Genomic DNA, 25897 nt, shown 5'->3' with positions numbered 1-25897 from the left:
ATTTCGTTGCTAGTGAAACTGAGATGTAAAAAGAATAATCTCTTTAGTTGGAAGCGTTCACATGAGCATTCAAAAAGGAGTGCATCAACCACGGTGAGAGTGGCAGGTGAAAGTGATATTAAGCTAGTAAAGAAAGAGTAAAGGGAGTTGATTCAGGAGAGTATCATGCTCTTTTATGCAGACTTTTCTTCTTTTTTTTACATTGCAGTCATACTTTAACCAAAGTCTGTGATGCTGAATCCAAATGATTGACAGACTGACTAAACAAAATACAAAAACACTCCCTTATAACACCTTACACATATGTGCTAACCCCTACCCTGCACAGTACTTTATGAAAAACTTTTTTTTCTAATAGTATCACTACTTAAACACGAACACGGAACATTAAATCTGTCCCCTTTCCTTGTCCTTATTATAGCCTTAACCTACAAATTCCAAACACACTCCTGCACCCTAATGCTGAAGCTGCCGGTGATGGAGGTTGGTGTAATGATTGAAGTATTTACCTTTTGGACACAAGCTGCAGGGTTTGATTCTTACATGGGGTAATTAGTTAGGCTTAAAATGGCCCACAAGGGCAGTTAGCCTAGTACTAACCTATGAACTCATGTACAAAAGCATTATTAAATAATATCATTTATCTGCATGCAAGCAGCCCTCTTGCACCATATAGAAAATCTGTTTTCCCAGCATCAACAATTCCAGCATTTTAAGACATACACTTTCAATAAAAAAGACATACTGTGCCATTTCATTTAGATGATATTAGCAAATTTGACAAAGTGAACTGTGCTTAGAGCTATTTATTTATTTATTTGCTTACTTATAGTGGTAGATAAGTGTAGACAAACACACACACCAGACACACACACACACACACACACATATATATATATATACATATATATATATATATATATATATGTGTGTGTATGTGTATTTGTGTGTGTGTGTGTGTGTGTATGTATATATATATATATATATATATATATATATATATATATATATATATATATATGGTTCCCCTTCACAATATCGAATGAATGGAAGCTCGAAATGCATAAGCTCGAGACAAAAATCTCGGACTTCCATTCACTCGTGCACTCTTGCAGGTTAAATCCACATGCTGTGTGACCGCAGTATAGCAAAGGACTGGAAAGTCTTCTGTTTTGCGCTTACGCATATTGCGCGGAATGGGAGATTTCCCTTTCCTTCACTGTAGTGCGATTTCGGCGTAGGAATATTTAAGTAGGGTGTGTGTGTGTGTGTGTGTGTGTGTGTGTGTGTGTGTGTGTGTGTGTGTGTGGGAGGCACAGCCCCCCACATGGGGTTTGCCCCCCTGCAAAAACATTAGAAAGATGTATATTTTTTTTATGTCCCCTTCATATTTTCGAGTTTCTTTAAACTTGAGATTCTGGCTTCGGGCTTATGAATTTTGAGTTTAGAGAAATTCGATCATATGAAGGGGAACCATATATATATATATATATATATGTGTGTGTGTGTGTGTGTGTGTGTGTGTGTATATATATATATATATATATATATATATATATGTGTGTGTGTGTGTGTGTACACACACACACACACTATATATATATGTATGTATATATATATATATATATATATATATATATAAAAATATATATATACACACATACACACACACACACACACACACATATATATATATATACAATATATATATATATGTGTGTGTGTGTGTGTGTGTGCACGTGCACATTTGTAAGGACGGTTTCATATACTCATATGGATATGTACCCTGATGTATATGCTCCAGGTCCAGAAAAGGCAGGCATAATGTACAAAACTCCAGAGAAGGTACAGCAGCTCACTTAGGGTAGGGTTTCAATGCTTCATACATGTTCAGGCCCACTGCATTAGACAAAGGCATGAAAGGCAGTGATGTATCCACATTCACCTGCAGACTCAATTGACAAGATAATGAACTGAAGCTCTTCCATATCTGTCGCTCATCTTGTCAGGATAGACTAGACAGGACATTGTGGGTTCTGTTCAAGCAGCTTTATTATGTGCAAACACATCAGGATTGAGGCTTATTAACTTTAATGTAGGTAAACTTATATACAAACTAGCTATTACACTCATACGTACTCACTCTCTGGCTGCACTCTCAAAATGGCACTGAGGTCAACACATGCTCGACATTTTTTTGCACGTTCAGTCCTTGAAATGGTTCTTAAAGATACGGCACATATGCTCTGTTCTACAGTGTCCAATTTACTATTAATAAAACCCCTTATCATAGCTAACTATAAGACCCCCCCCCCTCAGACCATATATATTATCTAACCAGTATGAAGTTCCTAAGCATTAAGCCAAACAACATTCTCCTAGGAGATTTCAACTACTCCTCTGTTAACTGGGAGACTTCGGTATCCTCAAACATGTATTCCCAGAATTTTCTGGACTTCATCAATACAAGTTCTGTGGACCATTTAGTTCACATGCCATTCAGGGACTATAAAATACTTTAGTTGGTCCTTTCCAATATGGGGCAGTTTTGCTCCCCACCAATTATAACTTCCTACCTGGTCAGACTGGACCGTAGATTAGTTGCATTCATATTAATACTGAAGCCGGAAGCGTCTGCCAGTACCTCTTTGTTCAGAAGTTGTGCAAAGGCTAAACTAAAATTGAGTGATGATCTGACTAATTTCAAAAGCTCCTTCCATCTTGACAACCCCTCTGCTTATGTGGAATCCTTTACCATCAAATTCTGTGCACATGTAAATAACTGCATAGATGCATCTGTTCCCTTAGAAGTAAATACAATGGTAAATTTAAAAATAAACACCTATGGTGGAACCCTAATATAAACATTCTTTGTAAAGTCAAAACACATTGCATGCAGAAATAAATTTTACCCTTGAAATGCCAATATTGCTCTTTCTAAACTTAACAAGAAACTCTGGAAGCTGTTCAAACATACCAAAGCCAAATTTGAGTTAAAATAGACACCCTGGCAAAAGATAATCATAAAGCCTTCTTTAACTACCATCCCACACTTAGGTATCATAGATAATGCTCTCTCAGGTAAGTGTAAGTCCCTGTACAACACACAGAACCCAGGAAATTAAGGTGGGTGGATCTATAGCCTCCATAAGACCTGTCACTAGTTGGATACCACAGGGTTCAGTCCTTGAACCACACATCTTTGACAATTCCTTATCAGAGGTGAAAGGAAATGTTAAGGTTTTAAGGCAGATCGAGTCTGCAGATAAATGAACTCCTCAGAGGACACCAACACACTTCAAGAGGGGGGTTTTCGAAACAGTAGCTGGTTTCAAAACCATGGAGTAAAACTTAATGCCAAGAAATGTATAAGTGTATTTTTCAGCAAGCATGAGTTCTCTTGTCACTATCACATTGATCGCAGACCTCTGAAAGTTGATCCCCTTAGTTAAGGATCTGGGAACCTATATCAACAATGAACTGCTCATTGATTATCAGGTATCTACTATTGATAAGAAGTCCTTTTTTTCCTTATAGCTTAGATTCATAACTGAGTACTGGGCTAACTATCTTGAAGGGGCATTTTAAGCCTAGCCAATAACCTAAGGTCAGAATCAAACTGTACCTTGTGTTTTTGAGGCGAAGACTTAACTATTATACCAGACCAACTTTTTTTAGCTTATATCTAGAAGTGTGGCATCCAGGTCCAGAAATGTAATCATTCCACTGTACCCAGTTGTCATCAGGCTGATCATTGAAGATAATGGCCCATTCTTTGTGTACCTGTCCAAACACTTGCCACATCAGGAGTGACTATAACTCTTTCTCACTAAAAAAAACAAAAATTGAGGGCCTAAATTACAAAAACAATGGAGACCATCTCAAAGCCTTGTCTCTTTATTCATTATCATACAGACTGCTAAGATGTAACCTCTGCCTCACATATAGAGCCTCAACAGACCCTAGCCTGTCTGACCTGTTACACATTTGCAAGTCCAAGGGTAACAAATGCACGCTTTCAACGTGTCTCAATCTCATGAATAACATAAATTAGAACATGTTGGAGGGATAGGTATATATTACAGAGAATACCTCTTCCACTCCATATAAAGCCAAGTATTTATCCTATTCCAGTTAAATGTAATTTGCACTAATGAATGAGAAACAGCAAATTCACCCCTGCTTTAGCACTCATGTCCCTCATGGATAGGGACAACAAGCAACCGTCTCAACATTTCCCTTTTCTGCCCACTTTTGAGTTATACATATGTAAAATATAAGGGCTAAAAGTTACTATAGGAATTTAAAGTTGGGCTTCTTAAGATCCTCACATATCAGTAGCTTATTAAGTATGTATCAATCTATGACTCCTATTTATGTCTGTTGCTTCTGAAGCAGAGACATCAGTTCCTTTGTTCCTTTAGCTCTTTTACTATGTTTGAAAGTGAATCAAGGTTAACAGACAGAAAATGGTCTCTTTCTCCAGTACACTATCATTAAGAATTCTGAGTTACTTGGCACACAGTCTCATTCCAATGCTAGTTTCTGGATCAGGTACAGGTGACTTTTTAGAAAATGCCTGATATGTATTTGTGTGTATGTATGTATGTGTGTATGTGGTGTCTAGGTTGATGAAGGCACAATATAAACCCACGTTTATAGGCAGACATTTATAATCCAGCATCACTGTGATCTGCAGGAGTGAGCCTAGGAGTACTTGAAAATCATTACCCTGTGCTGATGGGAGATATTGCTCAGAGATGGAGAGTCATCTGTATAGAGTAGAGCATCCACTAGAGTCATGATTGTGATCAGTATCTACCTTATTGCATACAACATACTCATTTTTATTGGAGTGGAACTACTTAATGGGATGACTACTGGAGAAGTGTGCCAAGGTTGTGGGGTAGGGATGGTGTGATCTGTAAAGCTTCAATGAATTGCACCTTTGTATTGAAATAAGTAAGATTATGTGATTTGAGAATGAAATGCAGTGAAATTTTTCATATTTTTTACAGGGCATCCTGTGCCAACAGTAACTTGGCTGAAAGAGGAGTCTGCTGAAGATGTTCTTTGGATCAAACCAGAGACCCCAGGTTACAAAATTGCAAGCTCAAACATGCATCACAGTCTGATCATGCTGGATGTTGAGAAGGAACATGCTGGTACCTATACCTGCATCACTACTAACAAGGCTGGCCAGTCCATCTGCTCTGCCCACCTAGATGTATTGGAAGGTAGCAGTGCTTTTTCAAATAAATTTTGGAATGCCTTTGCTAATGTATGCCAACCACAAAAAATTGCACTTGTCTTACAAGCCTAAAAGTTCAATAACATTTCTTCAGTGCACAACCTAATGTGTTACTGAACATTTTTAAGGTACACACACAGACGCACCCACACACACACACACACACACACACACACACACACACACACACACACACACACACACACACACACACACACACACACACACACACACACACACACACACACACACACACACACACACACACAATCTATGTGACTGTCTGTGTGTGCCTTTCATTTTTTTTTTCAAAATACCCCACTAGTAAATGGCCTTTTTACCTAAGAGGAATATCTGTCGAACAACCTTGAGCCAAGAAGAAATAAAAAGAGAAGCAGTCACCAGCTACTTTAGGGTCTGGAAAGAAGTACAAAGTCATGAATATGACTGCATAGTGGTTCCTCCTACATCCCTTCTACAGTACTCCTTGAATGAAAAACTTTCAACACGTAAATTACTGGTAACAGACAAATGAGCCAAAGCTCAAAGTTATATAGCACAGTTTCTTCAAAAACATCAAGGTAATGACAGGCCCAGAAACATCAAGATCATCACACTCTCCATAACCCTTCACATCAGATAACTCAGTCTTTACAGATAATAGATCAACATGTGCTAAGGAAGACAGTACAGTTGATGTTAGGCACAGAAATGGGTAAGAGATTCAATCTAGACCCTTTCATGTTCTCAAAAAGAGCAGTACTGTGTCATCTGTGTGACTAGTGTTGTATATGACAGTTCTAAACACCTTTGTCATTCAAGTAAGGAAATTCAGAATGGCAACACTGAGTATATGTGGCAACACTGGTCATGGAGATTCTTTTTTTTAACACCTTTATTGAATTATCACTTAAAACATGGGCAAATGTGCATTTATATTAAATCAAATAAACCATGTTAAAACGTTCACAGTTAATAAACATTGTACATCTGATATATTCTTTTATACAATTGGCATCAATCCAAGATTACATAAACTGATTAATTACTGACTTTCTTTTAAACCACACTCCTCCTGAACATTATTCTACATGTATTATTCCCACAATTTAATTTTTTTCTATGTAATTAGCTTCTACCTTTTCTACAGATCTCACTTCCAGTTCTTCTATCATTGTTACTATATTCACTATTCAAATGTAGTTGGTTTAGACTTTGATTTCTATTTTCTAGTAATTGCTTTTTGGTAGCCACCAGAATTAAACTTAACAAGGCCTTACTCTGTCTAGGCAATTCAGAACCAATATTCCAGCTCAAAAAATAATTTCCTTGGTTATACCCATTTGCTCATCTAATATTTCTGACAGAGTACTTAATAGGGAATTTTTAAAGTCTGACAACTCATTATACTCTCAAAACATATGTTTCCAGTTACCCCTTTCTTCCCCATCACACCTCCAATATTTGCCATCTATGTGAGGAAATATTCTTTGGAGTCTGCTTAAGGTATAAAGTACCTCTGCAAACACTTCCAATCAAAAATCCTAAATATTCTAGACTTTGTTGCATATTTGGGAGTCATATATATACCCTCCTATTGTTTCCTTGTGAACTGCTTATCCAGTCTCTTCTGTCAATCTTTTCTGACCTTCTCTGACTGATTTGCATAATTATTGTGCAGTATTTTGTTGTTATTCCTTCGGCTTTTCCCGGTTAGGGGTCGCCACAGCAGAACTGCGGTCCGCTAATGATTGGCAGTAGATTTTCACGGTGCTGAGGTGCCAGCTCGATGCCCAACCTTCAACGAAGGCACGCCCATTCACGCATGTCTTTCGAATGCCACTTGACTGTGGGGAGGACATGCAGACTCTACACAGAAGGCTCTCCAGCCGAGAATCGAACGAGAGAACCTCTTGCTGTGAGGCGACAACGCTACCGCTGCATCACCACACCTTACTAATTATCCATTTGTTAACAGCAACTTCTGTTCAACATTAAACTAAAAACTGTAATGGAGCAGGACTTTCACTTAGGATTCCCTTATACCTTTCTCTTTGCCTATACTCTGATATTAATTACTGATAGGAAAGACAGCCTGCATTCCAAATGTCTTCCTTTTTGGCCTGTTCCCATTCTGTTATCTTTCCCTCTCTTAACTATATGCTGCCAATACCTTGGTTCCTTTTCTGGTTTTCTCCAGTAAATTCCACCCCTTTCTTGCCTATTCTGTGTATGGTCATGGAGATTCTTATCTAAGTACAACACTTTGGCCATCCCACAGGAAATAGCCTCCTGTATTAGATAACCCAGAGTCACTTTCAGTTTGAAAGTTTGTAAAGTCTTCCTCAGAAGTGGTTTTCTTATCTGACCTGTAAAAGAGCCTAAAGCTAAAAGGATTTTAGAAAAATTAACTGTTTTATATTTGAACCAACTGCTATTTAAATGTGTCGTGGAAAACTCTTTATCTAGTGCCCGTTGCTACAGCAAGATGAGTATCTAAATGGCAAGCCTAATGTGACGGTCATCCATGCCGAACTTTCCATAAGGACAGAGTGTCACTGCAAACTAAACTATCATTTCTTCCCAAAGTAGCCACAGTGGCAAACTTCAGTCAGTTTACTTCTTTCTTCTTCTTCTTCTTTCGACTTTTCCTGGTTAGGAGTCACCACAGTGGATCACTTGTCCACTCATGATTGGCGGTGGAGTTTTATGGTGTTGAGTTGCCAGCCTGATACCCAGCCTTCCACAGAAGGCACACACACACACGCATGCACTCACGCCTAGGGCCAATTTAGTGTGTCCAATCCACATACAGCATGTCTTTGAGATGTGGGAGGAAACCGGAGCACCCAGTGGAAACCCACGCGATCACAGGGAGAACATGCAGACTCCACACAGAAGGCACCCCAGCCAAGCATCGAACCGGAGAACCTCTTGCTGTGAGGCGGCAACGCTAGCCGCTGCACCATGGTGGCTGCCCGCTCCATGTTATTCAAAGTCCTAACCGCAAATTAACTGGACACACACACTCACTTCCCTAGCCTATCCGTTCTCCTGGAAACTTTATGGGGGTAGATGGCTTAGGAGTTTTCTAGGATGTCCTCCTTAGTGGCTGCAGCTAGTCAACAAGAGGCACCAATGGGACCTGTCTTTGGGGGTACAAAGGACTCTGACAGGCTTCCTTGGAATGGACTCAACTACAGCCAGATCCTTCTGCACTTTACTACAGACCATGTCCACAGGTTTATGCAGAGGTGACACTACCCATGCTGCTGGAGAAGGCCTCCTGAAAGATCTGTTCCTCAGGGGTGGTGGTGGGATCTACATGCTATGATCGCCTCTACCACATAATTTCAAAAATTTCACTGAAAGAAGTGTCCTCCAGAAGGGATTCAGTCAGTTTACTAACCTACCTGTATTCTTTCATAAATACTGTAAGAGAAGCAAAGATTTGTTGCATTGTATGGATGCCTGTAGACATCTCAAATTTTATTTTCACAGAACCAAACTGATCATGAAAAACTCACGACTACTTATCACCTTTACTGTCAAGAGTTTGGCTTGTAACGTTTGTAAATTTACTTTGCCAAAATGGTTTACTGATGTAATTATTCTTTTATGAGAAATGCAGGAAGTGTGTGCCGTCTCAGTCTAGGGCTTACTCAAGAAGGGCAGTGCCTGTGTTGCAGGTATTTTTCAGAAATGCATCCTTAGATGGTATTTGACAAGCAAGTGAGTCACAAGCAGGTGAGTCATCTTTACTGACCACATTTGCAAGATGCTAGGTGGAAGTGATCTGTCATTCTTGGTGTTCCTTTAGGGCATAGTTATTTGGAGTATGTTGCTATGAAGGTGACCACCAGGAGAACATGAATGTTCCTGCCTTGCTATTGATAGCCTTTCTCAAACCAGATACAAAAGTTATGTGCTTACCTATCAGATTTGGATGAGCAGGTCCACTCTTGATAGCATACACACCTTATTTCTCCCTGCCTCAGTGCAGACACAGTCTAGAGAATTTCTAGTGGTTATGCACTTTGTTTCTAGTTTGCATAACACTCTGGGTAATAGTGAAGAAGATATTAACCTGAAAAAGTTTAATGCTGAGCTTGTTACAGATCTGTAGCTTATTGTTGTGGCAGATAGACCTGCTACCAAGATCTAATGTTATGGTAAGAAAATAAATTTCATTTATTACCGAGAAATAGAGCATGAGTAGCTCTCTTTTAGATTTAACAGCCCTGAACAAGTTTACCAAGGTCCAGAAGCTAAAAATTATTTCACTACTTTTTTTTGCTGCCACTGATATCAAAGTAAATCTGGCTAATAATAGTAGACATGGGGATTCTTACCTTTATATTGCCACTCATCATTCGCACGGCAAATATGTTAAGCTCAAATTAGGTCAACATCATTTTCAGCTTAGAGCCCAGCCATTTGGGCTAGCCATTTTCCCAAGGACTTTCAGAAAACACTTGGCTGTGAAATAAGATCTCATAAAATAAAAGGACTTTCAGATTTTTTTTACTTAAATGACTTCTTCTAGCCGAGTTTTCTCTACAACTAAAAGTATGTTGAACTCTAACTCCTTCAATAAATTGAGGATAACAATGATCTGGGGCAGCCTCATTTGGAACCATTGCATTTAAGCTTAGTTTTGAGACATAGATATAGACTACTTAAAACAGAAGGTTTTCTTGCACAAGACAAAGGAGAATAACCAATTCAAACATGTATCAGTAGGCAAAAGTGGTGAGCTTTGGCAGTAGAATATTTCAGTGTTGTATTAACAACTAAAGTTTCAGATGTTAGAAGAACTTCACATGAAAAGGGCACAGTAAATGCTGAGATCCACGCTGGATGAAACTATTCAAGATGTTAACCAATTCTGTCCTGTCAAAGAAAAAAATATTGCCATACTTATATTGGCAGACCATTCAAGTCAACCTTTTCTCAGAAACTTAAAGTTTCCTCCTACCCCATCATAAGCTCAGAGTATTGCCACAGATATCTCAGACTGTAATTGGGGAGTATATTACCAGACATTTTTAGTATAAAGTGCTTTGGATCAGGGAATTATTCCCTAACATATCAGTAGCAAAAAGATGTGACCAGTAAGATTGACTTCAAAGGCGTTCTTATTTCACTACAGTCAGTTAGTTGTGCTGTAGACAACATTACACTAATATGATATGGTGTCTAAACAGATAAGGTTTTACTCATTTTTTTCAGCTTTGCATTCTGACATTAATGATTTGTAACTGTTCCTTACAGCACTGCTTACCCTTATAAATAGTTCATCTTCAAGAGCATCTAAAATACTGGTCACTCTGAAATGAAGGAGTGTAGTAGTGTTCAAAGTTGTGTGTCAGTAATGGAAATCATTATTAGTAAACTTCTTTGCTTCTGAGAATTCACAGCTCCCAAGGTTCTTCTGAAGTATTCCACAGAAGGGGCCAGGAAAAACAGATGCTTTCCCTTTTTTTGTGGCTTTAGGGTCTACTTCATGACTTTCTACCTACCTCTTTATTCAAAAAGCTTTACTAAAGGCAAAACAGGTCAGGGCAAAGAGCTTCCTCATACATCCAAATTGGCAAACCCTGTGGATGAGTGTAACCCTTAATGGAGATTAGCAAAGAAAGACAGTCTACTTCCTTGATGGAGATTATTAAAGGAAGATGGTCTACTATCTCATTTTGATAGAAATGTTTTAACTCAGACATAAATTCCTGGTGTTCATATTTTGAGTAACGTGTCTTAGTTCTCCACAGTGGTCTTGTGGGTTATGTAAAAATTTAGGAAGCCTGCCATGAGGAATTGTTACCTCCAAAGATGGCATAGATTTCCATAAGAGCACTACAGGAAAGCATCCTTCCCAATTCATACAGCCTTACTTCCATTACTAAATATCTTTTCTTTTTTGTTTTCCTAACGTGTCTTGTACTTTTTCTCCATTAACATTTCTGTGCCAACATTCTCAGTCTGTTTACCTTGGCCTTCACATTTAGCTTCCTTTCTGCAGGAGCTGCTTTTTCTAAGAGAGTGGGTCTTGAATTATTTTGTCCTGGAAAAAGTAACATTGCTTCTGTTTGAACTCTATCATTTTAGTTTATATAAAATTTATTGGTCATGTGTCTGACTTAAAATTTGTTTTTCCAAAAAAACTTTTTTAGGGACAGATACTTCTGCAAAATGGATTTTCATAAATGCAGGCCTTGGTGTTTTTGCATCCATCTGTAAGTTAATCATAAGGTCACGGTTTCCGTGAGAACTGATGCTTCTTTCTTGGCCACTATGGTTCCTGAAAAAAAAACTTTAAACAAGACTTTCCAATACCCAGTGTATTTGTTAGCTCAGGAAAACAAAGTGGTTAGAGTTGTATATACTTTTGATGTACAGAGGCAGCTCAGGCATTGTCTTGTAAGGAATATATCTGCTATACAATCTGATCAGCTGTTTCTTTTACAAAAAAAATGTAAATGTGGTGAACCAGTGGGTAAACAAACAATCTAAACGAGTAGGTAAGCGTTCTGATGATTTATTTTGTGAATTGTCTTGCAGTCTCAGCCAGGAGTGGTGAGAGCTTTACTCTGTTCGAGCAGCAACTGCTTCACAAACTTATTTTATAGATGTTTTAATTTCAGACAGATGTTTAGCTGCAGTTTGACTAAATGTGCCTATTTTTTGTAAGGCACCGAAAGTCCAAAGGTAGGATGGGTTCTCAATCGGTATAGTAAATAGGCTTTTATGGCATCATTCATTTACCCTAGATTACAAGGAGGCTAGTGTGGGAAAGTGTGACAGTCTGGCTGTTTAGTGTCTCTTTTTTTTTTATCTGGGCCTAATACTAAAACATTGTTAAGAAATTTCTATAGGTGGACCAGTCTTTGTAGACGAGACCATTTCTTCCCTGGAAGAACTGAAATTGGCAAGTTATGTTTGCAATAGTGATTGAAATTCCAGGACTGAGACTGCTTGACAGCATAGCAATGAGCACTACTGGAAGATATTTGACCAATATAAAACAATTAGGATATTAGGAGTACCCATATAGGTTATAACCAAATTGTGGTTTATTCCTGTCTTAAAGATATACTGTTAAGAATATTTACTCAGTTCTAATGTTAGATTCTTTTAACACCAATTCAGCAGCTGCTGTTATCTCTGTCACAAGCCATGCATATCTTAAGTAGGCATGCTGCCGATATCATCAAACAAATGGAAACAGACTTTTATTGCATGCTTTTTTGTCATGGTGAAGAAAATGTGTATGTTAAAGCTCTGTAATCTGCTTGTAGATTCTTGTATGTCAGACCTAGACATGGAGGACACCATTTTGCAAGCAGCAGTTTGAAACTTCAACATGACTTTCCTAATATTTTAACTGGAGGAATTCAGTTTTAGTTTTCTGCCTTTCTGTCTGAATTATCCACACCACAGAGTATTCACTAAACATCTGCCTCCATTTGTTGCCCTTTTAAGATTTCTTTTATCCTTTTGGTTGCTGTTGCATCTGCAGGTGGTACAGAATATTTTTTGCTGCTTGACAATAAGGTTAAACTTCAGAAATGTCAGATTGTGTCTTTTCAGAGGATTCATTTTCTTGGATTTCTCTTTTATTCATGAAGTATGATAATATTCTTTCATCTAGCACAAGTATCCAGTTTGACAGCTTCCATGACTTATATGTCCAGCCAAAACAAAGCTGCACTTTAGTCTTTTGGAGTTCACAGTAGAATGTATTCTTATGGAACCAAATGAGACACTGACTATGAAGAAGGAGCAGCATATGTTTTAAGAGCTTTTGGAATCAGGTCATGGCCCCAGGGAACAAAAATTACGAGTCCGTTCTTCAGCCACTGAAGAATTCCTTTTATGGACTCAGCTTGTTCATCTAAAAACAGGGCACATTTTCTTCTATTTTCAGCTTTCGCATATAACAAACAGCATATTATCCCTGTGTGAGATGTTATCTGTACTTCTTATATTTTCAGAGTGCTTCTTCCTACTTTATTTAGCTTTTTGCTGCACGTTCTTAAAGTATTCAGTTGCACTTAATCTGCTGCATTTATTTCTGCTTGTTAATAGCCTGATTACATTGTAACTGCTGTTCTAAGCATCTTCGTTATGTTTCAAGCACTTGGCCTCCAAATTAGTTATCTTACATTAGGAAGGTTTGTGGTCTACACTCCTGTGGCAGGAGAGGTAGCTTACACCCTTCTGAGTTAGAATTTGCTGGTTGAAGGCATATTGTGTTTGTTGTTCTAAAAGTGTCTTAGTTCTGGTTTAAGCACTTGAGCTCCATTTTACATTAAGAAAGTTTGTGATCTACACTCTTGTCTGAGGAGAGGTAGTCTCCACCTTTCTGAGCCTGAATTGCTGATAAAAGCTTATTGTGTCTTTTATTCTAAGTGTCTTTGTTTTGGTTTAAGCACTACCAAGGCACAATAAGCTTTTATCAGCAATTCAGGCTCAGAAAGGTGGAGACTACCTCTCCTCAGACAAGAGTGTAGACCACAAACTTTCTTGGTTTAAGCACTTAGGCTCCAAACCAGCATCCGCAGTGGTGCAGCAGTAGCGTTGTTGCCTCACAGCTAGAGGTTCTACTGTTTGATTCTTGGCTGGAGTGCCTTCTGTGTGGAGTCTGCATGTCCTCCCTGCAGTTGAATGGCATTCGAAAGACATGCGTGAATGGGCGTGCTTTGGCAGAAGGTTGGGTGTCAGGCTGGCAACTTGGCACCATAAAAATCTACTGCCAATCATTAGCGGACCGGAGTTCCACTGTGGTGACCCCTAACTGGGAAAAAGCCGAAAAGACAAACAAAAGACAAACAAACTTAGACTCCAAACCACTTATTTTACATTAGGAAGGTTTGTGGTCTGCACTCTTGGGGCAGGAGAGGATAACCTACACTCTTCTGAATTGCTATTGTAAGTCTTATCGTGCCTATTATTTGATTAGCTAGAGGGATAGCTTGTTTAAAAACTTGAAACTCTGTGGCAGAGGCCTTTGGCAATGTTTGGCAACCATGCTACTTAAGAAGAAGTGTGTTGTCGGTTTCTGCTAAACTCTACAAAAACTAAGATTTACATTATCATATCCACTGTTTTAGCAGTTGTTTTGCACTGCATTAATTGAGTGTTTCAGAGCTGAATATTTGCACTTTTTGACCCTTTATACAGTCTTTAGTTAGAACTGACTTGATTGTACTTTAGTGAGAGTAAAGATGACCTAAGTCATTTTCTTGCCCAATATTGTATAAAGGAAAGAAGAATGTAGTGTTTTGATTAATCACAGGGCCTTTTTTGTGTTTTTTTTAATCAAATCTCCTCTGCTATTTAGCAACTGCAGTTGCACAACCCTTGACTCATAACCTATAAGCAAGCTAAGACTTGCATTACTATATCCACTGTTTCGATACTTGTGTTTCCCATTGTTTTTATCACAGCAGGCACAGTAATTGAGTGTGTCTGTGTTGAATATCTGCACTTATTGACCTTTTAAACAGTATTTAGTTAGAACTGCTGCTGTCTGTGCAACAGCGCGTAGCAGTGATCTGTATAGTCGCCATTATCTCGCAGCTTAACTCCCTCTTGTATTCTGGTCAGATGCCGATCTCTTGCAGTGTAAATTTCCCTTAAAATCCCTTTACTGTCTAGACAGATTTTTTTAACTACTAGAGCTTCTACTTTGTGCATTGTTGAGCCTTGCTTATCAAGTTCTTTGTCTTTATCAATCTATTCAGTATTTAAATTTCCCTCACAACTCCCTACGAGATCAGTAAGCATGGCTATTCACTTCCCAACTCTATCTGTGGACAGTCTAGTTGAGATGGGTATTCTGAGGCATTGAAGGAATTGCCTCATGTACACTGACAACCCACTTATTCTTAATAAAAGAGATACAGTTATGCAAGAGGTGTAAATACACTTAATTGCTATAGACAAAACTCTCTCATACAACAAAAACTAATCAGTTAGAGGTTGTCAGTGACACTTGCACCACACCTACTGCACAGGACATGCTCCACCTAAAAAAAAAACAAATCTCAGAGAGCCACACATTCTAGAGATATAAATCTTACCACAACAATAAATAGGACATGCTGGAGGGATAGATTCCTGTCCCAGAGACTCCCCATGCTTTGGAACAGGATTCCAGTATATATCAGGCAGAGCCCCTCACTAACACTCTTCAAGAGAAACCTTGACGCGTGGATGGGAAACAGAAAATTTACCCCGGGGATCACTGCAGTGGCTCTGCTGGACAGTGGTGCAGGAAACTAATGGCTCTGCTGGACAGGGGCACAGGGAACTAATCTAAGGGGGTAGCGAAAGCCAACACATTCTGGCCTGGCTTATAAATGCCCTTGGGCAGATAGCCTAGTACTTACCTATGAACCTAGGATAAAGGCCATACACATATGACTACTTATGCTGAGGCACTTAAAGGTAACCTTCATGAAATACTAAGACATCCTACACAGCGCAGTCAAAAAAAGGGTCCTCAGCTGTCAAGTAAACACTCTGTTAAAATATCACCTGTAGCTACATGTACTAACATAGTATCCAATGGGTCTACTGCTAAGCCCTTAAGACAAACCAGCACACAGCCAAACATCGTGGTCATTGGTGATTCTGTAGTGAGACACACCAATGTCCCCTTCACCAAACTGAGTAAGGAGAGTCATGGTTAGCTGCCTTTCCAGGGCTAGGATCCATCAAGTCACACAGGCACTCAGGTCGTTGAACCACAGGTACCAGTATGACTCTGTCATAGTCCATGTGGGTGGTAATGACCACAAAATTACCTCCCTTGACTATATGAAGCAAGACATGATCGAACTCACTGATTATGTGTCTCAGGTAGGTATGAGCATAGCATTGAGCAGTATACTACCATCACCAAGGATAATGCCAGGTTACCAACAGAAAATGATTGATTTTAACAATTGACTTACCTTCTGGTGTCATTTTAAGGGGGTATAATATTTGATGGCCTGGGAGGATATGGTTGACAGACTTTTCCAGGGATGGTCTGCATATATCCCCTCTAGGCTTTCGGATATTGGCAAAAACCTTTTTCACCCAGATAGTGCCATCTTTAGGTAACCAAAACTTATAAACCTCCTAACTTAACTGAACCTACAAACGAATATCTGAAGGTGGTTCTGTTTGATGTTAGAAGTCTTAGCAAGAAATTCCACTCCCTCCATGCCTTCCTCTCCTTGGACGTTATAGACATCTGTGTAGTATTGGAAACGTGGTTTAAAGTCATTGAGAGTACCCCAGCAAAGCAAGGTTATAATGCCTTTCACATCTTTAGACCAGCTACTGCAGAGGAACGTACTAAAAGTAGAGGAGTCACAGTCTGTATTAAAAAACACCTCATATCCAGACTAGTTAAAGTGTATGACCTACTGGAACTCATACATGTGTAACTTAGCATAAACAGGGTCTCGTAACATATCCTTGAAACTTTTTTAATTTCTCTAAGTCTTTTGGACTTCTAATACCATGATGGGAATGCACGCCATTCCTGAGTCAAAGTATGATTCAAGTTCATGAAATTAGAATTGTTTCAATCTTTGGTGTCAGTCAGAAGTGCTCTTTGCAGCACCCTCACTGTGCCCAGTAATGACTCCTACAATTCGTACTGAGTTACATGTATTGGTAACATATCTAAGTATGATTATAAATTCTTTTTTATACAACAAGACAAAATCCGCTTACCCACTCAGAGTTTCAGTAAACCAAGTGTCACACGCTTAGCCCAAAAAAACAAACACTGTAAGAAACTTTCCACTATGTGTTCTCAGTGGAATAACTATGTAAAGAATTAGACAGCTGCTGTTACTAATGGATTTTTGGCTATAGTGTGATTTATATATAGATAGATATTTCTTTACTTGATTCCTTCTTGATGATGCCGTACAGTTACTCAGATTGGACATATAGATACATTTTCTATTGGGTCTATTTTGTAAAAGTAGCTAGAATTTAAACGGGAATTATTTGACACATTTTTTCATTCTATTTTCAGACACTTTAAAAATATAGCCTCATTGCGCATGCGCAAAGGTTCTGTGATGTCAGACATATAGTGAATTTAAAACTTTTTGCTGCACATATAATATACACTTTTATATATTGATACACGCTGGAAGCTACAGGTCTATGTTTAACCATCGAATAACATTTCCATTGAACGGCTAAACATCGAACCCTAACCATCGAATGTTCGCGAACATTCATTTTTTTTTCACCAGGGAAAGTAACTAGTTAGCAAACACTTCCCTGTCTCACAAAACACTACATTTCAAACCTGCCCAGGTGGGGGACTCCCCTTCACCCTTAACTATATATACGAACTCTGAGACCGCACTACAATGGGTAGACAGGGAAGTGTTGGCCAACTAGTTACTTTCCTGTTCACTGAAATGAACATTCACTGAATGAACATTCGATGGTTAGGGTTCATTGTTTAGCTGTTTGATGGAAATGTTATTCGACGGTTAAACATAGACCCTAAAACTACACTTCTGTACCCCTAGTTTGTGCACATCATATGTTTTTATATTTTAAACTGATAGGTTTTAAACAGGAACATATGTTACACATTTTTTTCTCTTTCCCCTGCACAGACTGTCACATATGTTGTTTACATATGAAGCTTGTGTTGTCTGCCGAAAACATATAACACTTAAATATGACTTAAACACAGAGTTTTGTGTCAGTTTATCTTCACATTCCATATTTTTATAATATATAATTTACAAATTTGTTGCTCTTAGAATTGATTGACAAATTTAGACAGACAGTAAAACTTGGAATTTCTAGTGTGCACAGACCTGAAGAAGAACTGAAAGTCATTTTAGTTGAAAGATTTGAGTAAATTAATATGGTGAAAACATAATTTTATTTTATTATTATGATTTTTGTTTTATAAGGATGCAATAAATAAATAGAGAGACAGAGTTAGGAATGTTGAATAGCATGGTATTTTAGGTTAGTTTGGATCTTTTTTGTTACTTTATTTTAAGGGAAGGAGTGGGGGTTGGTTTGTACAACAGCTGTTTTTACTACAGCTGGACTGATTTGTATTTACAGTGGAAACTTTATCGCTCCCACTTCAACTGCTGTTTAAGTTAGTGTTCTGAAATGTGTTAACCATTAAGTGTTATGGATCTCTCATCCATGCTTACTAATTAAAAAACAGTGAATTCAACATATCTTAGATTAGATTTTTTTACTTGCTTTACAAAGCTTAAGAGATTTATTCGAGCAGACAGCTTTGTTTATTTATTTATTTATATATATATTTTTTTTATTTTTTAAGTTTAAGTTTTATAACAATTAATACCAGTAGTAGGTTCATATTGTTTCAGATCTGGGGAGTATTTTTGTAGTTATTCCACTAACACATGGTGGAATGTTCCTTACAGTGTTTGGTTTAAATTCTTTTTTTATAAGACCGGTTGCTTGTACTATTTTTAAAATGGTGTGTGTATCCTTTTTCCACTTTGCCCTAGTTACTGCTTGCAACTCCTTGTATTTTAGGACTTTGTGTCTCTCTGTATGTAAGACACTGTAGTCACTAGGTGTAGCAATTTCAGTGATCAATGCTACTTTTGTCTTCTTTTCATGGACTACTATATCTGGTTTTCTCGGATCTGTTTTTTAAACTGTTGGTAATGGGTGATCCCCTGGGATATTTATTTATTTGCAGTTTAACCAGGAAAGTCCATTGGGCTGAAATGAGCCCATTTTCAATGGAGGCACAGGTAGAATAGCTCCATGTACAACATTACAATAGCAGAAATCAACAAAATTAACAAATGTAACACAGTTTGAAAATATTAGAAGCAAAATGACATAGAAAATAGTAACAAAATATTTGTGGAATGTGCCATAATAAAGCATTTTATGGAAATATAAAATAACAAGTATTTTAGAGTACAAGGCATGCAAGTACCTATAGTTTCTTAGATACATAGGGAATAGGTAAAGTCTGAAAATTTAAAGGAAGATGAATAGAGCAGAAACTAGTGTTAGGTTGAGTTTTGAAAAAGAAGGGTGAAGAAGTAGGGGTGAAATAGAAGGAGTCAGGTGAGGTGAGATATAAACTTCGTTATGTTGTATAATGCTTTGTGGCTCATATTTTCATTGTTTTTCGCTACTTCGGTATTATAATGTTTGCACAATCCCCAGTGCAACAGTCTTGCCACATTAATATACCTTTCAGTATACAGGTCTACTGTATATCAGAACCAGCAACAAGATGTGAGACTCATTCCATTTCTTCTTTACAAAACTTACATTTGTCTGTTTCTCACATATGTTCAATGGACTTTGTAAACAAGCATGTACATAGTCCACTGTTTTGGGCCACCAATATTAACCTTTTGTCTTTTGGTTTAAATTCACCTCTCTTTAACTGTTGCTTTGTTCGATCCTGATCAGCATGAGGTTGTTGCACGAGTTTTCTGTACTTGCAACTGTATTTATGCATTTTCTACATTTCTTGCCTTCTCGTCTGATCCTTCTCCATATATTCCTTCTTTTGTTTTTGGCACATTCAGTTGCTACCTGATTTTTATCTACTTCTAGTGTGATTTCCATTACCACTTGACACTAATATGCTTCTGCTAAGCAAGGAAGTAATCTTAGACTTATTTTCCTCATGTTTCAAAACTTTCACTACATTTGGGTCTTGTAAAGGTCATCAAATATGTATACAATCCCAAGATTGCAGCTCTCTACATGCAATCAGTTTCGAAGAGGCCCATACCTCCTTCAGAATGAGGAATATATAGTTGTGGTATACAGTGATTTTTATAAATCATTTGATGGGCATGAAGCATCCTTCTTGTTTTCCTGTCCAACCTATCCAACACCTTTTGGGGCCAGTCAGTCACTCCAACACTGTAAGTTAGGACAGGAAGAGCAAATTGTTTTATAGCTTGGACTTTGTTCCTAAATGTCAGTGCTGTTTTTGGTATTAATTTTAGTATTTTGAAATATTCCTTACTAAGTTTTATTCACGTGTTCATGTTTTATTGTTGATCCTTCATCAGTTCCCAAATATTTATGCACTCACTGTTGCTCAAGTTCTTTTATATCTCATTCCTGTCCCAAACTAATGTTGCCTTGGTGTTGCAGTTTTCCTGCTTTAAATGTTGTTTTTGCACATTTTTCAAGCCCAAGTGACATTCGTATATTATCTGAAAAAGTTTTGACCAGTTGTAGTTGTGCTTTCATTTCCTCATGTTATGAACTATACAGTTTTAAATCATCTGCAAAAAGAAAATGAGAAGTCATAGGTTCATATGTTCATAGGTTGATACTAGGCTATCTGCCCTAGGGCATTTATAAGCCTAGCCAGAGTGTGTTTGGCTTTCGCCACCCTTTTAGATTAGTTGACTGTGCCTCTGTATAGTAGGTCACAGAAGGTAGCCCTTTTAAGGTTAGTTTACTGTACCTCTGTCAAGCAGGGACACAGAAGAGATCCCAGGCGTAAACTTGCGATCTCCCATCCACTCATCAAGATTTCTCTTGAAGAGGGTCAGTGAGGGGCTCTGCCTAACATGGATTGGGATTTTGTTCCAGAGTGAGGGGAGCCTCTGGGATATGAATCTGTCCCTCCAGCATATCCTATTTATTTCTGTGCTGAGGTTCAAGTCCCTGGAGCGTGTAGCTCTAAGGGATTTGGATTTCCTGAGGTGAAGCATGTCCATTAATTCTGGGTTGGACATGGCTTTATACGTCAGACACAGATTGCTTCTGAGTAGGCGGTACGCAATTGAGCAGAGCTGGAGTTTCTTTAACCGAACTGCATAGGGCATCTGTTTGAGCCCCTTGAGCCTCTTGGTGAGATACTTTTGGGGTCTTTCCAGTTGCTGCAGGTGTCGGGTAAGGTACATCCCAAACGGGGCATTGTACTCAATTATGGGCCTGATAAGTGATGAGTAGAGGGGCACAATGACCTCTCTTGATCTAGATGTGAACCCTTTCATGATAAGGTGGGCTATATAGAAGGTCTTTCTAACCACTTTGGCAACGTGATTGTCAAAGGAGAGATTGCTATCTACTTGGGTCCCCAAGTCCCTAATTGCTTCTTCCGTACTTAATGGATTACTACCTATGTGGTAATGTGTAGGCACTTTGTTTTTCCCAAAGGGGATGATTCTGCACTTTTTGGCATTTAGCTTTAGGCCATGGCTCTGGCACCAGTTATCCATCTCTGTGAGACCCATTTGGAGGATGCTTGTGTCAGCCAGAGAGTTGATTATGGCACCTAGTTTGCAGTCATCTGCGAACTTGGTCAGCCATACTCCACCCGCTTTAGCCTGTACCTCGGAGAAATATATACCGAACAAGAGAGGTCCCAGGACTGAGCCTTGTGGGACACCACTTGTAACTGGTTTAGAGTCTGACATGGCACCTGCTATTCTGACCATGTGGGTTCTATCCCTGAGCCAGCTTGCAACCCATCTTGTGACATAGGGGTTGATATTTAAGCTGGTGAGCTTATTTATGATGCCCGAGTGGGGTATTGTGTCGAAGGCTTTTGCGAGGTCCAGGTAGGCTGTGTGGACTACCTTCCCTTCATCTATGGCTTTGGTAACTGTTTCAAAGAAGTCGACCAGGTTCAAGAGGCAAGATCTGCCCTTAACGAAGCCGAATTGGGTAGGATCCAGTGTCTGGAGGTTCCCAATGTCTTTGTTTATGATTTCCATGAGATGCGCTCCATAGTTTTGCAGACCAGGCTAGTCAGGCTTATAGGGCGATAGTTTCCGGGGTCTGTTGTGGCACCACCTTTGTGGAGTGGGACCACTGTTGCTGTACACCATTCCTTGGGTACATATCCTGTAGTAAGGCTGAGATTGAACAGTGACTTTATATGAGGGTTTAGTTCTTCTTGGAGCTCGTGTAATACGCAGCCCGGGACACTGTCTGGTCCCATTGATGCTGTGTTTTTTGCTTTGGAGAGGGCAGCTCTCACCTGTGCATCTGTGATCTCAGGAAGGTTGCTCTTTTGGGGGGGAAGGGGGGAGAAGTTTGCACTGAACCTTTCTGCCAGGATGTTGGCAATGTCTGTGGGTTCAGTGTATTTTTTGTCATTTTGCACTAACTCAGAGCATATCTGGGAGTTGCCTCCCAGGTTTCTGACATAACTAAAGAAGGCCTTGTGATTATCTTTAGTGTCTTGTGCAATTTTTCTTTCGAAGCTGGCCTTAGATGATTTTATGAGGGATCGTAGTTTCTTGCTAGTACTGATCAGTGACGCCTTCCCTTTTTGGGATTTTGCTCTGTCATGTAGTAGCTTTCTCCTTCTGTTGTATAGCTTATTTATGGCCGGGGTCCACCAGACAGGTCTCCTCCCTTTTTGGTGTTTTCTGGGAACCAAATTGTAGCCATGGACTAATCTGTTAAAGTAGACAGCTTAATGGGTTAAGGGCAAGTCAAAAGAGCAGTGGCAACCAACAGTCTCCCTGGAATAAACCCCTTTGAATTTTTATACCTGGAATAATACTTTTTCCTTTATCATGGCTTAACTACAAAGTGGTTTCATGGTCACTGTAGTGTAATTGATCAGTGTAGGATGTATCTTATACATTTTTAAACACTGTTGTATCCATGAATGTGGGATACTGTCAAATGCTTTTTGAAGCCTATCCATGCCATACTTAAATCCTTCCCCTTTTTACATTTCTCCATTAGGACTTTCTTTAACAACAAATGATCCTTTGTTTCATATGATTTTTTTTTTGTTACCCTTTTGTTCTGTTGCCATGATTGAGTTTTCTTCTAAATGACTATAAACTCTGTCAGCATCAGTTCCAGTATATAGTTTATACATCATCATAAGGAAAGTTATTGGTATATAGTTTTTAAGATAGCTTGCAGCTTTGCTGTTAAGTAGGAGTATTGCTTTTCCTTTCGGACGGCGCAGTGGTGCAACGGTAGCATTGTTGCCTCACAGCAAAAGCTGGGTGCCTTCTGTGCAGAGTCTGCATGTCCTCCCTGCATTCGTGTGGCTTTCCTCTGGTTCTCTGGTTTCCTCCCACATTACAAAGACATGCATCTAGAGCCCTTCTCTCCAGGCTTCCGCTGAAAATTGGCTTTGTTCCAAGTCGGACTTTCCCGGTTAACAAATGTTAAATAAATAAACATTTTGTTAACCAGGCTGGTGTCTATTTGGAGTGCGCATATAAATAGTTCTTACTCATGGTTAAATCTTCATGTAAAGATATTAATACTTTTAGCCAGAAGTTAGGTATTGCATCTGGGCCTAGGGTTTTCCAATTAGGAGCTATTTTTAACTTTGTTTCAATCTTTCTGACCATTACTTCATCCCATTGCATATCCTGTACATTTGAGCTTCTTTTCCTTTCTTTTACTTCTTCTGTCCATTTAGAATCTTTAATATATTCCACGGGATCTTCATAGATATTTCTCCAAAATGTATCTATTTCTTCTTTTTTGGTGGTGTTTCAATTCCTTTTGCCTTGTTTCCCAATTCTGTATAAAACTTTTTTGGGTTATCAATAAACTGCTTATTGTGTACTTTTCCTTTATATTTATCTGCATATCTTCTAAGTTTTTCTACCTGTTCTGATATTTTCGGTTTATTATTTGCCATAGTGCAAGATAGAAACTGATCTTTTCTGATACTGTGCATTGCTTTTATCATGCCTTATATCATGCCTTATCTTTCTGAGTATTTTTTTTGGATTCCTATTATATAATCGAAGAGGCAATCCTTTGAATGCGTCTTGATCAAACATGAAAGCACAAAACAGCAAAATAGCAGAACGGCATATAAGAAATCTCTTGGCCACCTCTGTTACTTTGCCGTTTTCCTCACTGTAGTGTGATCTCGAGTTGGTATATTTAAGTAGGTGGGGGGGGGGTATGTAATGTTTTGAAGTTTTTATTTTTATTATTTTTTTTTGTGGAACAGCGATTTTTTTCCCTAGGAAAAAAATCGGTGTTCCAAGTGTTTGGTATTGCTAGCTTTCACTTACATGAGGGTCGATAAATCAGCGTTCGCTTTTTTAAGCATTCACTGATTTAATATAGACCCTTTTTATTGATCTGTTCCCTCTTCTATACTCTTCTAACAGTGAGATTTCTAATCTTGATTGCGTTACAGTTTTCTGTGTTCAGTACTTCCATGATGGCATTCGATTTCTCTCCTTCCTTTCCCTTACTACCCTGTGTTTTTGTGGTAAGACATTATCTGTTATTAATTTAGCTGCACAGTAATATATCCTATTTGTTTCTCTTATATTGCATGAATCTCCATGAACATTCCTAATTACTGTGTTCATTTTTTTATCAAACATCTAACTTTTGGGGTTTTATTTACTTTCTGTAGTCTATTTCTTTCATTTGTCTTAATATGAAAAAAGTAGAAAGGTGCAGCATTATGTTACCCAAACTCAGAATCCAAATATAACTAACGCTATTGAGGATCCAATCACTGGTTAAAAAATAATAAATTTTATTAAAGTAATAAATAAAATGTTTGAGCGCTTTCGTCTCAGCAGAGAGACTTCATCAGAATAACATGAACAGATAAGCCAGCACTTTTTATACTGTTGAAGAGGCAGTGCTTTGATGCAGAATGGTGCACAAGGTACTTGGTGATTAAATGAGTTTTCCTTAAAGGCACAGGCCTCCATAACACATGAAACATCATTTAATGTGCAAATCTATTAGTAAATAAAGCACACTGGTAAAAACAAAGTAATATATATGCAATTTCTCCGTATCCAAGAGACGAGATGGAAGGGCAGTGCAGCAAAGCCACTTGGCTTGGGATCCAGACTCTATTACTCAGGTGGGGGACAGGCTAGAAATGGTGTAGGAATTATGGTGAAAGACAGGCTTCAGAAGGCAGTGAGGGATATCATCAGAATTAATGACAGACTCGTGGCAGCCAGACTCCAGTACAATGATAGGGCAGTATTCATAATCTCAGCCTATGCCCACAGCAGGGTTGTGATAGTGAGGAAAAGAGTGCATTTAGACAGCAGTTGCAGGACCTACTAGATAAAGTAGGACAAGATGAATTAGTGTTTATAATGGGTGACTTGAATGAACATATCGTGACAGACAGAACAGGATATGAGGACTGCCTGGGTCCACATGGGTGGGGCAACAGGAATAAAGAAGGAGAAGCCATTCTAGACCTCTGTCTGGCAAATGGCTTGATAGTAGCCAACACATGGTTCAGAAAGAGAGACAGTCGCAAGATAACATACAAGAGTAGTCAACATGCAACTCAGGTATACTTCCTTCTAGAAAGGAAAAAGCACTGGGGTACAATCCATGATTGCAAAGTCATCCCCAGTGAAACAGTCAGCCAACAGCAGTGGTCAAAGAAGGCTCTAAGGTCAACAGAGATCAGGCTGAAGACTCGGACATTAACTGTAGAGAAAGTGCAACGGTCCAAGGAATTACTCAGGGCTCTAGCACCACAGGAAGAGGAAGAAATAGGTGGAGTTGAACAAGAATGGCAACGCCTAAAAAGAGCATGTGTTAGGACTACAGATAAGATATGTGGCCGAGCTAGGTATGGAAATAACATACATAAGGACAGTTGGTGTTGGAATGCAGAAGTCCAGGAAGTGATCA

General features: G+C 38.7%; 1 protein-coding gene across 1 annotated transcript in view; it reads left to right on the top strand.

Moving 5' to 3' along the window:
- Positions 1-25897, top strand: part of OBSCN (obscurin, cytoskeletal calmodulin and titin-interacting RhoGEF) — a 4979884-nt gene that overhangs the window by 4388833 nt on the left and 565154 nt on the right. The window contains exon 75 of the mRNA XM_044066040.1: positions 5019-5237. Coding sequence (XP_043921975.1) covers positions 5019-5237 — 219 coding nt within the window. The remainder of the gene's footprint in view (positions 1-5018; positions 5238-25897) is intronic.

Source organism: Protopterus annectens, chromosome 3.part0, assembly GCF_019279795.1.
Source record: "Protopterus annectens isolate FY-2018-M chromosome 3.part0, PAN1.0, whole genome shotgun sequence".
Lineage (NCBI taxonomy): Eukaryota > Metazoa > Chordata > Ceratodontiformes > Protopteridae > Protopterus > Protopterus annectens.
The sequence above is the reverse complement of the archived record's forward strand: the minus strand, read 5'-3'. Positions and strand labels throughout refer to the sequence as shown.